This window comes from Borostomias antarcticus (genome assembly GCF_949987555.1).
Source record: "Borostomias antarcticus genome assembly, chromosome: 17".
Lineage (NCBI taxonomy): Eukaryota > Metazoa > Chordata > Actinopteri > Stomiiformes > Stomiidae > Borostomias > Borostomias antarcticus.
Genome location: NC_140250.1, coordinates 12,240,680 through 12,257,772, shown reverse-complemented (window position 1 = coordinate 12,257,772; position 17,093 = coordinate 12,240,680). Strand labels below are relative to the sequence as shown.

Genomic DNA, 17,093 nt, shown 5'->3' with positions numbered 1-17,093 from the left:
CACACACACACACACACACACGCACACACACGACAGACCCCATTTCAGTATAGCAAGCTTCCAGTGCCTGATATTGCCCACGCCTTTTTTAAATGTAAGACAATGCCAGTGAAGTAATTCAAGCCATGCACTTGCAGTCATCTAAGGATGATGTAATAAATTAGGCAAGTATTATCTAGCTACCTCCATTTCAATGTTACGCTATTCTGCCCAGTGAAAATTACAAAACCATATAGCATTTGTCTGTATGACTGTTGCCAAAAGTCTCTTAGCCCATCATGTCGCCGGCATATCGCTTTTCGTCACAGCCTGCAGTAGCCTATTTAGGTTAGCACTTGTCATGGGCACAACAGGAATCAACCGAAACACCCAAATCAAACAACAGCCTAAACCGTTTACCTGTGCGCTACCTTTGCTGTCTTTGGAGCATGGAATCCACATTTACAGTGGCCGGGCGGGTACAGGAGCGCAGCGCTCAGGCTGACATTATTAGGCTACATAAGCTTCCTACCTCCACCTTCTCTAGCCTACCCTCGGCTTCAGTGCAACGCCAGCATCACGGTACGGTTTCTCGAGAGTCGCGCCGTTTCATTGCCTGGCTGTTGCTGCCGTTCATTTCAACCGTGTTCTGATTGGCCTGATGTGTTACGATGTGGAGTCTGTGGCAGACATATTTTTAAGGGGCAACAAATGCAACTGCAGCCTAGGAAAATATAAGAATAATAAACAAGGCTGTATTTTCTTCATTGGTCCATTCATTCAAGTCCCTAGAGGTCCCCGGATTTTTTCTTCTTTATATATTCTTTCCCAGTTTATTTCTAATTTTCTCATGACACTGACTTGCACCTTGCAGGTGAGGCTGGCCAACAAGTGCTGAAAAACATTTTACAAGTGTGCTGCATTCTTTCTTTGCTAATTAACTATGATGACAAAATTCCGACAGCTGACCGTAACGCAGCCTGATATAGCTTTTTATTGACAGCTCTGGGTCTAACTGACCATTCAACGGTGGGCTTTCTGATAGCATTATCGCCCACTGAGGGGCGCGAACCCATTGAAACGGCAGCGCGCTTCCCTCTCCCCTAACGTGCGCGCTCTCGGAAGAGATCGGTAGAAAATGGCGAGTTTATGCAAGAGGCAGCAATGCACGATCGAGAGGCGCGGCTTTCGGCAGGAACTTGACTCGTGGCGCCACAAACTCATTCACTGCGTAGGTAAGGATGCTCTTTAAAGCAAGATGAAACGGACCGGTGGTTTTATAAGCGTCCTTGCAGCGGTAAACGTGGGTAAGATGGGCTGTTCTAAAATTCTGGCCCCGTCCGTGAGGGGCAACACGGAGCGACTTTTTTGTCCTCAACTGTTTCCTCCCTAGAACTGACATGGCTGTGTGTGTGTGTTAATATTGAAAAATGTCGGTTTCTATTTCTGAGTTGCATAATTGGTGTGCTTGTTTATATTTTAGGCTAATTCGTGCAAAAAGGAACTGTATTTGTTACCGAAAGTGTCAACGAATAACACGATTAAAGCCTAACAGCGAATTGCCGAATTGCGCGCTCCCGTGAGATTTTACAGTATTTTGGTTGGGGGAGGGCGATGCGCGTGGCTCTGGGGGTCAACAAGCTTTGCTCAAACAATCTGTCGGTTGCGCGCATTGCTGCAATGAGGAAGTTAGGTCACAAGCCAAGGATTTCTTGGAGGAATTTGCTCTTTGTTGATAAAATACAAATACCACAAACTTCCTCTCTGATGCACTCATTTTAAGGAGAGTAGATGGCCATTTTTCTCCATCTAGGCTTGAGAGCATGAAGTGGGTTTGAGAAGTGGCATTTCTATTTGTTTTGCCATGGCATGGAGATAAGGATTGACCCTATAATCTGATAGAAGTACTATTGTGTGTGTGTGTGTGTGTGTGTGTGTGTGTGTGTGTGTGTGTGTGTGTGTGTAACAAATCTTGCCTTCCATCCTATTATCAAGTAATGTGAACCGCATCATTATTATTGGAGCTTCATGTAATTTCTCTCTTTATCTGTCTCTTAACATTGTTTACTAACCTGATGTAGTCCAGGTATTGGCTATCTGCTCAATGACAAGAGGAGAAGAGAGGGTCCTTATTGGTCACTGCCTCCCAGCCAGCCAATCCAGTCAGTCAATCTTTCAGTCAGTCAGCCAGCTAGTCAGTCTGTCAGTCAACGGGTTCTTCAACCATGACCCACAAATGTCCTTTTTGCCCCCCTCCCAGTCAGGCCCGTGGAGCAGAGTAGCCTACATAGCAGCCCCTCTATGACAGCCTGTTGCATAAAGGCAGATTCTGTTAAAAGTCACAACAAGGCCTGGCTTTTGTTGGTTGCTTTATTTATTGTTTTGGGGTGATGGACAGGCACGCCACCACCAGCGACTGCCCTACTGAAACAGAAATGGACATTTTGTCCTCCTCATCGTTGTGTATTTTTCTGAGAGGAGAGGGGGTCATGACAGAGAGGAGATCGATTGTCCTGTGGAGAACAGCAGACACTATTGTTTGTGTGTCCGTCAGACCTCGTATGCTAACTAAGTGTGCTCTCACTGTGACTGGGTGGGAACATGGCTCTTTTTGTTTCTTTGGGGGAGATTTGACATTCTGAAGCTTTTGGAATAACATTTAAAGAGCCGGCGACTCCAGGCCTATATGGGAATGCTTTGGTCTCACTCTAAACGAGGAAGCCCACACTGGCTTATATGACATTATTCATTTAGCAGACGCTTGTATCCAAAGCAACTTATAATAAATGCATTCAACATTTGTAATTAAGTGTACTACTTAGGGCTGGGTATTGGCAGGGATCTCACGATACGATATGTATCACGATACCATTGCTGTACGATACAATACATACATTGCGATACTCTACATAATTTACTGAAAATTTTAAAATACAACTTTACCCCCCGCTCCCTGGATGTGATCCTGAGGGCGGAGGGAATGTAAGGACATTTTAAATCCATTTAAAACATGAATAGTGTATCAATAACTGAATTATATACTTAATTTTATTTTTAATTTTAATCTATTCCCTTGTCTTGTTCTGTATTTTCCTTGTGCAAAAAAGTACAAAAAATATATTCTTTTTTTTTTTACTGTATCGATATTGTGCCACAGAAAATCAATACAGTATCGTGGAAAGAAATATCGCAATGTATTGCTGTATTGATTTTATTGCACAGCCTTAGTACTACTATAAGTGCATCTCCTTCTCTAAACAAGCATCTAAGAGCCTAAACTAAAGGAAAAGGGCAAGAACAGCTAAGTACTACAATAAGTGCTAAGAGGAAGGATTCTGGTAGTACTTCTTGAAGAGATGAGTTTTGAGCCTGCGGTGAAAGATGGGCAGCGACTCTGCTGTCCTGACATCAGTGGGCAGTTCGTTCCATCACTGCGGGGCCAGGACAGAAAAGAGCCTTGACCGGCTTAGGTGAATTAGGTAGGCTCTTGCAGTTGTGTATGGCCTAGTTTGTCTGTTTTTGGTTTGGTCCAGTGGCCTTCTCAAAACTGCTTATGCACACACACACACACACACACACACACATTAACAAACAGGCGGTGTGTAGTGATTGTGTGGTTAATAACATCGCACACATGCAGCATGGTAATCTCAATAGTATATATTATGAATAACATTGAATGAGTTACATTGGGGCTGGACATCCCTGACTTCATGATCAGACTGCCCCACACGCACACACACACACACACACAAATTCCCTGAAATACAGAAAGTGGGTAATTATTACCTAGTAGTAATTATTATAGACTAAATTTGCTTAATAGCATACCATATAGTTTAGAACAAGCAGATTAATTATGTTTATGTTAACTCAAATTCTGGAGAGAAACAGGGAGCGATTTGAGGTCATGGATTCATGCAGCTCTTAGTGTGATTGGCTGAGTTGACGCTGATGGCCTATTTTTAGACGCACACATGCAGCAATGCAATTTTTTTTTATTAACAAAAGTAATAACGCATCATCAATACGGGCTAATAGACAACATGATAAACGAGGAACGCTGCTCTAGATGTCCGCACGAGCGCTGTCTAGGCTACTTAGCGCGAGATCTCTCTCCCTGGCTGTCCCCTGGTCACAGCCTGCTCCAGCATCTGCGTAGAGCCTTGCCCAGGCATGTCAATGACCCTCTTTGTGTGGCGTGCCGTGGATGTACATGACCAGCGAGGCGACGTGAACATATGACGATAAAAAACGCTTCTCTTAAAGTGCGCAGAGAGGCCATTTATTGTCGCGTTCTGTCCTCTGCAGACCAGCACTCGTGTAGCGAGCGGCCCCACGGCAGATGGAAGCTACATGTTTGGTATTCGTCAGCGTTCGGCAGAGATGAGCTCCAGCCCTGGCGGAAGCTCCCAGCCTGGGAGAGGAAGTGCCAGTGAGGGAGGGGCTAGCACAGCCAGGCAGAACCACACCACCCTCAGAGCCAGGACGGTTGAGGAGGGGAGGGGGAGGGAGGGAGGGGGTGGGCAGTTGGAGGAGTGCGGAGAAGAAGAGAGGGAGAGAGGAGAGGAGGAGAGAGAGCAGGGAGAGATGGAGGAGACTGCCAAAGGGGGGAAGAGCACTGCAGCCCTATGATGAAATGTTTGCATACTATTAACATTTGTAGAGATAATGGCTGTGGCCAATGTTGCAGCATTTTCCTCATGGGAGGAGGAATGAGGGCTTTATGAAAGGTGGTAGGATTGCTGTTTATTTTGCATGATCTCTCTTTCTCTCTCTCTCTCTCTCTCTCTCTCTCTCTCTCTCACACACACAGTAGTACAGGTACACCGTTGTTTTTGTTACAGTGGCATCACTTCTGTCAGATTGGGAATGTGAACTCACCAAGAAAGCTTCTCTTGAACACTTATTTTATCTCCTCATCCCCCACACACATATGTATGCATGCACGCACGTGCACACACACACACACACACACACACACACACACACACACACACACATCCTTCCTCAGCCGTGCTCCTTCAAACAGACAAACTCTGTTAGTTCCACTCGAGCAGGGAATCTGCTACACCCACATGTATGTTTTCTTCAGCGAGTGTTTATTCTTTTGTCTGGGGGAATTTGGCTGCATGGGAGTTTGGTCTTGCCCTGGGTAAAGATGATGTCATTATTTGAATTACTGGGTGAATCCTTTAATGTATTACAGTACATCTGATTGGACAGGTGCCTGGTGGCCATGGTTACCCTTATCCAAGAATGTTTCCTGTTTACGTTTTACAGGAAGTGAACTTCCAGTTAACGTGCTGTAACTGAAAAAGCAGCATTTAGGCCACTGCATGTGGTTGGTGGATAGCTGATGATAGTATTGTTCATTCATCACAGGCTTGCTGTCCTATCACAACGGCAGGGCTATGGTGCTCTACTAATCCACTCCACCAAAAGATGAATATGCCTGCAGTGAAACGATGATCTAATGTGTACTACACACGGTTAAAAATAAACATGGCAAGCGCAGACCGTAATATTCAAAGTAAATACCGTCCGTGTATCTTAGGGCATTGCATGTTCAATGTAGCCTAAATCTTATGTAGGTTAGGGTTTAGTTTTGGGGAGGGTACGCCTAGTCTAGCTTGGCCGGAGGGCTGCTGTTGCTCAGCCCTCTAAAAGGAGATTTTTGTTCTTAAGTGCTACTGGAAAGGGCGAGGGTGTCACTCCAAATCTCTCCTCTCTCCTCATCACTGATTGGCTGGAGATGTAGGTCAGGAAAAGGCTAAGGGAGATTGGGATTGGGCAGCTACTCGTAGTGTGCGCGCACACACACACACAGCCATTTGGAAAGACACGGACTTGGCTGATGTGGACAGATGGGGGATTTCTGGCCTAAAACGCGTAGGCTATATGATTCAAAGTTAGGGAATAGGCTAAAACTGTTAGGCTAAATTCAAGATTGAATTGAAGATGTGTGTGTGTGTGGCCCTGTGTGGTTGAAATAGGTGTCGGCTTAAATTTGTGTAAGAAGGCTACAGCCAAGTGTGTCAATGTGCGTCTAAGTAGGCTAAAATAGTTTCGCAGCACTTGAGCCCATCCTTTTAACACGATTCCCTGGTAATGGTGACAGCCAGGGTAAATTATTGCATTGTAGCAACGATTCGCCTCATTAAGAAAGGCTACAGTACTTGTAACAATATCTTTTATGCTATAACCTAGATATGTGGATACGACATGTTAACTGTCAAACTATACGTTGACCTGGGTAATGGATGCTGTGGCAGTATAGCCTAGCACGCAGCAATGTTTCTGGTTTTGCTGTTGTCTCCTCACATACAGAGAGAGAATGTTTTTTTTGTTTTGTTTTTTACTTATTGAGTGTGCTATTACATACACAGGCTGCTGAATTGGGGGTGCAATTTACAGTTGAACATGGTAATTATAAGTGCACAAGATATTATTTAGAAAAATAACCCAGTGCTATCCCAGAGTCCTCCTCACAGTCAGTCTTCCACATAGGTGCTGGTCTGTGCCTGGTCTGGCTATACTGAAGACGTTAAATCCCTGTTGCCATGGAATTTAGATCCGTGTTTAGTTATGCAGATAAGCGCTGTGTTGTTGCGGTGCTCTTCAGAGGTCCATCAGTTGGCGAGACTTCGTTGGTGGAGAACTAAGCATAAGGTGAGTTAGTATTTTGCAGGGTATTCATGGGATCTCTTGGCTATGGGTTCAGTCAGGGCTGTAAACATTAAGCCTATTGTGTTAGCACACATTAGATACACCAGCCTTGGTCATGTTTTCCAGCTTGTCACATGTTTTCAATTGAAAAATGTATATAAGGGCCTTTATTGAATAATGACAATGAAAGAAGATTCATGACACACAAAGGCCTAGATATTGTCTTTTATGGCTTGCCTCAGTTGATTCCTCTCTCTGAGTCTGACTTTCTCATTAGGGGTTTTATGGTTATTGGATCATCGATGTCTCTCATTATCACTTTGTTCCACAGCTCTTTACCTCATGCTTAGTTAATGTCATATCTTCAGGCTATCTTAAGCACCATATATCCAGTTATATGCTGTAGGATGTGAATGTTGGCCTAATTCATTCCACTGCATAATTAATTGGCTAATGATTTAGGCTACTGTACCAAGTGGTCAAAGTAAGAGCAGTTAGCACCGTCTTCTAGGCTAATCCAACTGCCATTGTGCGTTACATATTTAGCCTAGTAGCATATTATCTCATGTGTTTGAGGATAAGATGTGCTGGGTTTTCATCCGTGAAGTTTTTTTGTAGGCTCTCCGTCTCAACCACACCCTCTCTCCCCAGTGCTGCTCAATGTTGCGTACTGTGTGTTTTTGTGGCTCTGCGATGGCAGCTACATGGGTTGGCTTAATCAATATTTCATCCTCATCACATGTACTCGGTCCACTCGCTCATCCTTCTGAAATTAGGCGTCTGACTTCAGCGAGCGTGTTTTTGAAGAAGTCCTTTTGACGAGTCTACCGGGACTGTGCTCGGTTGGTTTCTGTCTGTGGTGTTCTTGTTCCAGAAATGTAGGAAGCAGGCTAGTTTTGGCGGAGCGCTTTTAAAAATACAGTATGCCTCATGTTTAAATGCCCTAAAATGAATTCCTGAAGAGTAGTTTAAAGTCATGGCGCCTATCTGTCAAACCAAAGTGGATGACCTAGTTTTCTCTCCCTGCCTCTGAAATATTTCAGAAATGGGATTGGAGCGCTGCAGCTGAAGTCCTGTGCACTAACCCAGAAACTGACGAACCAACGCTCCTGCTATAGGCTAGTCTATATTTTACCACTTCGTTCTCTCTCTCTCTCTCTCTCTCTCTCTCTCTCTCTCTCTCTCTCTCTCTCTCTCTGTGTTCTCTTAAAGAGAGAGGAGGTTGGGGGGTTGCCATTGGGAGGGAAGCTGAGAGGAAGGGCATTTAAACTGATGACAGCATTTGATTTGATTCACTGTTGGCTGAGGAAGGGGATGGATTGCATGGACTAATGAGCTGGCGTCATGTGTTGTTTTTCATTAGAAACTGTGAGTATTACCTGCTTTATTAAATTGGTAAGCATTACAATAAGTTTTGGTTTATGCTAGTAAATATTATGCTCATGATTATGAGAGTAAATAAAATAGCCTAAATCTTAGCCATATTAGTACACTAATTGGCAATACAATCAATGTAACATGAGAAATCATAATTACTAGAGAGCAATACATGACTAGAATGTGTTGTACTTAGATCAAGTATAGGGGCAGCTCAACCCACTCTGTAATACACTAGCACCGATCGTTCATTCAATCACCTGCCAAGTATTTTTGAGAGTGCCTGCCCTTTTCCTAACAGTTTCCAACGACGCCCTTCTGGCGTGTCAGGTTACTGGGAGGTAGACTGTTTTCAAATTGCGAACCATTTTAGCTGTTCGGCGATACATTTTATGTTTTTGTAGGCTATCGCAATACATCATATTAAGATATTTCTTCACATGCCTAGTAGGACAGGCTCTTTGATTTAGGATCTGGTTCAGTAAACAGCTGTTCCCTCTGCCCTCCTTAACGCACCACTGCATTTTGTTTAAGAGCGGATATGTGTTGACCCAATGGCAATATGCTATGGCAACTGTGTATCCTATTGTGTAGTCTGTGTAGAGTTGTAGACTAGGCCTAGTCCATTTAATATAGCACAGCTGCTGTGACTGGAGGAGACCTAACAAGAAATTGTTAAATTCTGAAGATGACACATTGGCACTGGTCTAGATATTTCACATCAAACATTTGACTAGGCTATTTGACCGTTTTTAAAATGGTCAAAACGACTCTTTCTCTTTAGTTGACCAAGTAACTTGATATAGGTTGTGCTGCTGAACTATATCAACCATTTCTACAGCACTGTTTTGAAAATACACAACCTTAAACATGACGCAGCATAACATTTACCACAATTCCTGTTTGTCAAACTGATCTATGCAGCAGGCGACAGCATTTTCACTTCAAGAGAAGAGCGTTAACATGAAAAGGGTTGTTTTCCCCCTCGCATCAGCTGGCGGAGACTGTAGACTACAGTTGGGTACCATTTCCTACTTCCTGTTTTGTGAAGCAGGTTTGGGAGGATGTCCTGTGGGGAGGACTGAGCATCCAGAGTCCGAGACAAAGGTCTGAACGCCACACGGCTCAGTCAGCGTCGCCTCATGATGTTTCCCATGAACGTAATGACCAGTAGCACGATATAGAACCCTGGTCCTTCACCTATTGTGATATATATCGTAATCGAGATAGGAAATGACCCATATCGTGATATAAGATTTTGTCCATATCGCACAGCCCTAACCTGACCTATAAAGAACTTGAACAAATATGTGTTTGTGTAGCCTTTTGGGAGTAAGGGACAGTATCTACATCCTCGCTCCCTACTGATCAGCCAACCATCTCTCTTCTGACAGTCTCATTTTAGCTCCACAACATGCTAGCTCTCCCAACTCTGTAGTTGCTCCGGTTGCCTGGCAACTGCAAGACCCAGTGCATACATGTATATACTATTAAAGTAAAAAGCAGGGGTGAGCGCCGTCGTTAACGTGTGTTTTAGCAGGAGTGGAGAGCAGGTTTGCTGAGGGGGGTTTGCCAAGATGAAATTGAAAGTCGGAAGCAGAGCTGTGTGTGAGTGGATGGATGGTACTTGATCCCAGCCACATGCACTAATTGATTTTTTTTTAAGCAGAGCACATTAAATTGAGGCCTCTGGGCAATAAATTGGGTAGTTTTGATGAGCAGTCAGTCATTTTCTACCACATACAAGGAGAGGAAGTGAGTTAACATTAAGCGTAGGATCTTTTTATCACTGGAATGAATTGGAACAAAATATTGTGTGTAGTCGGCTTTTAGTTTCTTTTTTTAAGGATTTGAGTGACTATTACTAGTGGACTTTTGTATTCACAAAATGTTCTGTTTCTCTTTGCAGGTTTCGAGAGCATTCTGGAGGGGCTGTTTGGGCCTGGGCTGGTAGAAGACCTAACATTATTTAAAGGCGAGTCAAATGTTTTAGACTGAGGATTCATCATCCACAACAAAACGCCACACATCGCTACCACAGTGTAGGCAAGATGGGCATCGTAATAATGTGTTTCCAAACCTGCACAGGGTAACAATCCCATATTTGATTGTGTCCATGAGTGCACGCATTTTGGTAGTGGGACTATGACAAAGCAGCACCATTGTACCATGCGGTACCCCTCTGCATTCACGCCTCTACAAGTCCCTCTGCAGTCCCTCTGGTCATGGCTGTGAGGAGGCTTTGTGCTCATATGAAGTTGGCTGTTTTGGCTGGCGTCAAGCCAGTTTAAAAATCTGTACAGTCCTTTCAGACCTTTTGACAATACGCAATGCTAAGACAATGGAAGGCATTATTTTGGGTTTTGATGACCTCTGCTAGAGAGCTGGAAACAACTAAAGAACCACAATACCACTTGTTTGTTGTTTGTAAAAATACAATTTGAACCATCAAGAACAAAGAATTGGAGAGATGATGTTTGGATTCGGGGGGAGTATTGCTGAATTGAGCCTTTAAAACACATAGGTCCCTATGGTAGTGTCTTTACAGTAAATCAGCTGTAAGAAAAACAAGTTCTTCTGGAGGATGTGGAGGAATGCAAATTTAAATTCCTGCATTCAATTCAGTGTGACATTCATTTAAGTGCATATTTACATTGAATTATGGTATTATTGTGGGCAGGAAGAACGTACGTTTTTCTTATTCCTAAAACTCGGCTAACAATTTTGAATAAGACAAGTGTGGTTATTATTTGCTGCGAATATGAAGGCATAGATATGACTGAGATGCCATATGCGTAGTTCATCTGTAGAATCATGTGAAACTAGCGCAGGTCTACTGTATTGTGTTCCACTCAATTAAAGTGTGTGCTTAGCCGAAGGTTAACTTGGGAGCAGATGGATTTCCATGGCAACTGCCCAGGCACAAATTAGCTAGAGCAGACACCACTCAGTTTAAAGGATATTTTTGTGCGGTTCTAATAGCTTAATGTTTTTTTTCACAGTGATAATTAGGAAGTGTTTTTCTCTGCATCATATATTTGCATCATATCGCCACATTTATGCATTTTGCATGAACACCACGTTCTTTGTCTTCATAATGAGAGATGTGAATAACTGTTAAATGTGTCTGTACGAATCTACATGCACCAGAGTATTTTTCTGTCTACGTCATATGCATGTCCAAAACCCATTGAACTGTTACTCACTCACTTGAGTGCAGTTAGCCCTAACTGGAAGCCAACTAACTGGAAATGGACGCTTTAGGTCTACGTGCCATTTGATATGATTGGAAATCACACTCGCTGTATGAGCATGTCTCCTCCATTCTCATCAAGTGTCAATGTCCAATAAGGCATTCTCAATAAGTATAGATTACACACACCTGGCTGGATCAAGAAAAAAATGATTGCATTGTCTGTGTCTATTCTTGCCTCAATGTTACCCTGATATCAGTGATGTGCTGTAAATCAGATATTTCAGAAGATGGAGCCTTTATCATTCTGTCACATTTGTATTTTTTTTTTTATCACTTTATCATTCCTCATCTGAATTGTCCTGTTTCTTTTGGATCTACAGATTGTGAACCTGAAGGGGTGTCTGATTGGTCATTTGATGAGAATTGTCTGTTCTGCTGCTTAAGACGAGACAAAGTGAAGGTAGCCTCTCTTTCTTTTATGTTCTTCTCCCCATCTTTACGTGTCCCTCTACTTCATCCCCTCTAAGTCTGAATATGACTCAACACAAAAGCAGCAACATCTCCTTTAGATTAGCAACTTGTTTTTGTAGAAATGGTACAGTTAAACGGAATCATTCGCACTAGCTGCAGTGTTATGAATAGCTATTTCTTGTACATGGGGAAAGCAACAAAAGCTCGTTCAGCTTCTAAAACATCTCAAATGGAAGCCAACCAAAGAGCATTTTGCTTTGACATCACCCAGCAACTGGCTTGGCCTATTGAGAAGCAGTGCCATGAAAGCCTTTCCTCACACAAGAAAAAGATAAGAGGGAGACAACTGCCTTATACTCTTCTCCCCATCTGCTCTCTGCTAATCCATTCAACTCAAACATTAGCTTGCCCTGTGTCAGATCTGCAGTTTTGGCATTTATAATCACTGTCATATTTTTTGTGTTTGCCAGAAATGTTTGCTGCTATGAAATTTTGTGATGCAACAATATTGCAACGGTCAACCTACGCCCTACGTAGTTTTTAATCAGTTAGATCACACATGGGAATAGATTAGAAACAGCTAGAGTTGACCATATCTCTCCAGCTATTACCTTGTTTGTCTCTGTTGATTTCCTGGTCCCTGTACAGAGAAGCTTAATGGCCCGATTTTCTTTCTTCTCGTGATGCCACAGGAGCACTTGGTTGGGCTCAGCAACCCGGAGCTTGACAGCGGACCCAAACCTCTTCTGGTGAACTACCAGACCAAAATCCACAGACTTGAGAAGCAAGCAGAGGAGTTCCTCAATGCCGTCCTCAACAAAAAAGGTGAGTAGGCAAACTGGAGACTGACGACGGGTGACGGGTCAGATAATGACGACAACGCGAGGACAGATAACGACGACAACGCGAGGACCTGTGTGGTATTGTACCGTTCTCTGCGATAGTGATATTTCTATCAGTTGTGTTTTAGAGGGGGTAGAAACACTACGGTCCGCAGTCGTGTACCGATCCATCCCTAGTAAACACACATCTTAGACTGTAGTGTCAATGGAATACAGGACTAACGTTGTGATGAGAGCATTGTGCTGCAGGTGTTGAGACATGAGGTTAAGGCCTGATTCATAGTCGACGTAAACAACGCAAGCTACGTTGTGAACGCAAGCTCCAACATGACTCGAGAGCTTGCGTTCTGTGTTTTGTTTTGTGGAAACGCAAGGAATTGCACTATTGCTTGCCTCAAGTGACAAATTTCGGCATGACACGCAAGGACGCAACGAGATCTTGCGTGGCCTTGCGAAGCTTGCGTTGCTTGCGCTTATGTAGTTGGCGTCGACTATGAATCCGGCCTAAGTCTTCCTCTCTTCCCTCCTCAGACGCCCCGAGCTTCTCAGACCCGCACATTCCAGTAGTTGCCCGGGAGATCATGCAGCGAATGATCCGCCAGTTCGCCGCCGAATATACCTCAAAGAACAGTCCGTCACAGGACCGCCCCCCAACCCCCCGGCCTCCACCCTCAGACCAAAGCCTGCCGCGCCCGCCCTCCATCTCAGGGGTGCCCCCTGCTGCCAGCCCCGGAGCCACTGCAGCTGCCTCTGCACACAAGCAGAACCCCGTCCTCAGCAAGCTCCTCATGGCCGACCAGGACTCCCCGCTGGACCTCACCGTCAAGAAGCCCCCGGCCCAGCCCACTGAACAAGGTGACTGGGGACCAGTTGGCAGGCTAGCATCACGCGAGTTATTGAGCAGGATCAACAGAAACAGGAGGACATTTCTGGTGGCGATGCACGTGCTTTTCTCCCTCCAACAGCTTGATACAGTGCACTCTATAAAACAGCTGTAACTTACTGAATTATATTATACACGATACATGATCATCTTATTTCCCCACCACTGATTGGCTGTTTTCCCCGCCAGGATTACATATTGACCTCTGACCCTGTTAAATTTTCTACCCAGACGGGGTCCTGGACCTGTCGCTCAAAAAGGGCTGCAGCCGAAGTGTCACACCTGTCCGCAGTCCTCACCTCTCCCAGACCACATCCACCATCAGAGGGTAAGAGTAACCCGTGTGTGTGTGTGTGTGTGTGTGTGTGTGTGTGTGTGTGTGTGTGTGTGTGTGTGTGTGTGTGTGTGTGTGTGTGTGTGTGTGTGTGTGTGTGTGTGTGTGTGTGTGTGTGTGTGTGTGTGTGTGTTCGTGTTCTGTCAGTCAGAAGGTGCTTCGGTGACTCCTGAAAGAGCTGCTACATGAAGGTAACATTCAAGGTTCTGGTGCGGGGTGTCTGATATAGAAACTTTGTCATCTTTATACAGTCTGTCCATTGAGCTAAGTAGAACCAGCACACATCTCGTACAACTTAATTCTCAACCCTAAACATTTGATTTTATATTTTAATTATAGATTTGTGTGAACATGATAGCCTTGTGTATCTTAATATCATTATGCGCTGTGTAGATGTAAGTGCATTCCAAATGGAACATGCAAGTGACTCAAATTTAATTTGGATTAATTAAGCAACAATTGGCTGCTTCAGGCTGCACACCCTCTTAATGAGGAGAGCGCGAACTGGTGATCTAAAGATCAGAAGGAATTCAAGTTCTTCAGTCGAGCGAAGCTCCTTGAAATTTTAATCTTGCACTGTATATTAGATCCATAGATGCCGTCTCCTGGTATCCAGGCCTCTCTGATCTTCGATATCAAATTTCAAACATGAGAAGGCCTAGATGAAAAGAAATCCTGTAAGGGGAAGAGGGCATATTTAGAAATGCTTAGAGCGGACAACAGTCCCTAACGATATTGACTTACATCTACCAGATCTTCATACAAACACGTTTCATTCTTTGCCTCTTGTGTCTGCCGATGATTGCTCCGCCTCTTCCTCCACCTGGTCACTAATCATAACTTTGCCTATTAAGTTTAATTACTGGCTTTTCAGTTAATGACACTTGATATTGACCTATTTTCTCACACACTGTGGATGAAATGTCTTGTGAGATTGTTTTTTTTGGTAACGATTAGCCTACATTTAATGGGAAATGTGTTTTCCTGTAGTCTAAGTATTCATGTTTGTGGATTTGTGGATATGGCGATTATTTGTCCTAAAACATCAACCATCCCATGTCTGCTGGCTTACTCTTTTATTGCTGTGCTTGTTCAGTGGTAACGTCACTTGCCAAGGGCCAACCAAGGGCTACTGTTTAGGATTAGTCATTGTGCCCTGCTTAGCTAGACTGCTTTACTGCAATGACAACCATTCCCTCCCTCCTCTTCTGGCCTTGCTTCTTAGGCCCACTGGAATATATTTATCACTCTTTCCTATATTTCTTTATTTTATTTCATTTCCTTTTTTTGCCCTGGATATTATTTCTTTATTGTTTCTTTATTGTTATGTTGACGCACAACTTTACTTTGTAAAGAAATGAAAACCCCAAAGCCAAAAATAAACAAATGACCAAACGGGAGCCTTTTTTGTTCTTAAAAGCAGCACACACGAACACAGAGAGATTTAAATCGAACAGATAAAGTGATGTTACCCAAGCAAGGTCATCTAATAAAGGAGTGGCCAACATTCTCCCCTCCCCAACCCATCCTCCCTTAGAAACAGAAAGACAAAAGCGCTGTGCAAGCTCTGCTTACACCCAATTTCCTTCCATCCAATCAGGCGATCCTTGAGAGCTGACGGACAGGCCGGGCTGCCTATGAGGAGCCCGCAGGATGGGAGGAGGAGGGAGAATATCGGCCACTCCGCCCCTCTTAAGCCCGCCCCGTCCCTCGCTCATTCGCTGCGCATCAAACAGGAGGTCAGTCTGACCCAGGACTGCGACCGGGACTCTCCTCCCAACCTCGACCATGACCACAGCTCCAGACTACCCGACGTCTTGCCCCTGCTCTCCAGAAACGGGTCCCCATTCTGGGGCTCTAAGACTCAGTTCGGCGCCCTCCTCAAACTCAGGGCCAACGGAGGGGCCGGCGACCACATCAAAGACCTGCCCGGCCTGTTGGAGGCCGCCGGGCTCTTCACCAAGTCCCCTTCCTGTGGCAAGGGAATCCTCCAGGAGGCCGTTAGAGACCAGGGTCTCTCTCTCTCCCACTCCCCACCAGTAGACCTCAAGATCCCCCAGGTGCGAGGCCTCTCGATGGGGGTGGACCTGTCGTGGGGCCCCTTCCCTTCCGAGGTCTCCAGCTACCTGCACTGTGACAACAGCCTCGGAAAGAGGCTCCGCTCTATCCTACCCAAGCACAGCCGCAGGGGGAGCTGCGGGGGTCTGGACAACCCGGGGGGGGAGAGGGAGTACTGGGCCGTGGACGCAGACCGCCACCCCTCCAGCGGAGGGTCCTATCCCACCTCAGACCCCGAGGCCGACCTGGGATCAAAACAACCAAGGAAGAAGAGAGGGCGCTACCGCCAGTACAACACGGAGCTGCTGGAGGAGGCCATCGGGGTGGTGATGGGGGGGAAGATGAGCGTGTCCAAGGCCCAGACGGTGTACGGGATCCCGCACAGCACCCTGGAGTACAAGGTCAAGGAGCGGCTGGGCACCCTCAAACACCCGCCCAAGAAGAAACTGAAGCTGATGAGCATGGCGGAGCCAGAGGGCCCCGAGGCCCCTGAGAGCCAGGAGGGGCTCCAGGACTCGCAGCACTACGCGTCTGAGGAGAGGGAGCCTGTGTCCACGGAGAACAGGGGAGAGCTGCTGGACATGGGCCCCTCGCCAGACGAGTGAAGTAACAACCCAACGTGACGAAACAATGCAGTACTTATGATGATGATGATGATGATGATAACGTGACATGTTTTTAACCAGATTGGGTGAACAAGTTGCATTTGCCAGACAGTGGCAGTAGCAGAGCTGCCTGTACGACACCCATTAGTTTGTGTACGATGCTGATTTGTTCAAGAAAGCACTTAAATCTACCTGTTAATTGATCACTAAATTGACCTACTAATCCCAGGTCGTTAATCTATGTCCGCTCTACTATAAGTAGCTGTTCTGGAAGGCTGTCTGGAATGCTTAATTGTCAGCGCTCCTCAATTTGCCCGGGCCAGGGCTTGAATACACTCCATAAGAAATATTACCTGGTTTAGTGAACTTTAAATTGAACTTGAAAAAAGATCTGTACTTTACCAATTGGCATGTAGTTGAATATAAATATGTTGATGTACAGAATGTGCCATCCAAATAGGAACAAGCAAGATGCATTTATTTTGGCAATGGCGCCCCTTACTGTCCTGCACCAGTAGAACACTGCTACTGAGCCTCTTGGCTTGGTTCATGCTTTTGAGCATATATGAATAATCAGCTGACTAAGAAGGTATTCTCCCCAGCATCATAGATGTTCTAAAAGGGGGAAGGTATCTTGTACTACATAATGTTTATTTTGTGATCTGATCTGACTAAAACC

General features: G+C 44.9%; 1 protein-coding gene across 1 annotated transcript; it reads left to right on the top strand.

Annotated features, from left to right (window-relative positions):
- Positions 1 to 1,117: 1,117 nt before the first annotated feature.
- LOC311320262 (ligand-dependent corepressor-like) lies at positions 1,118 to 16,414 on the top strand (the record flags this gene model as incomplete). Its single annotated transcript, XM_084451994.1, has 7 exons — positions 1,118 to 1,214; positions 9,935 to 10,000; positions 11,602 to 11,681; positions 12,385 to 12,517; positions 13,066 to 13,389; positions 13,649 to 13,745; positions 15,352 to 16,414. The coding sequence occupies 7 exons, from the start codon at positions 1,118 to 1,120 to the stop codon at positions 16,412 to 16,414; spliced, it is 1,860 nt and encodes a 619-aa protein (XP_084308120.1).
- Positions 16,415 to 17,093: the final 679 nt, after the last annotated feature.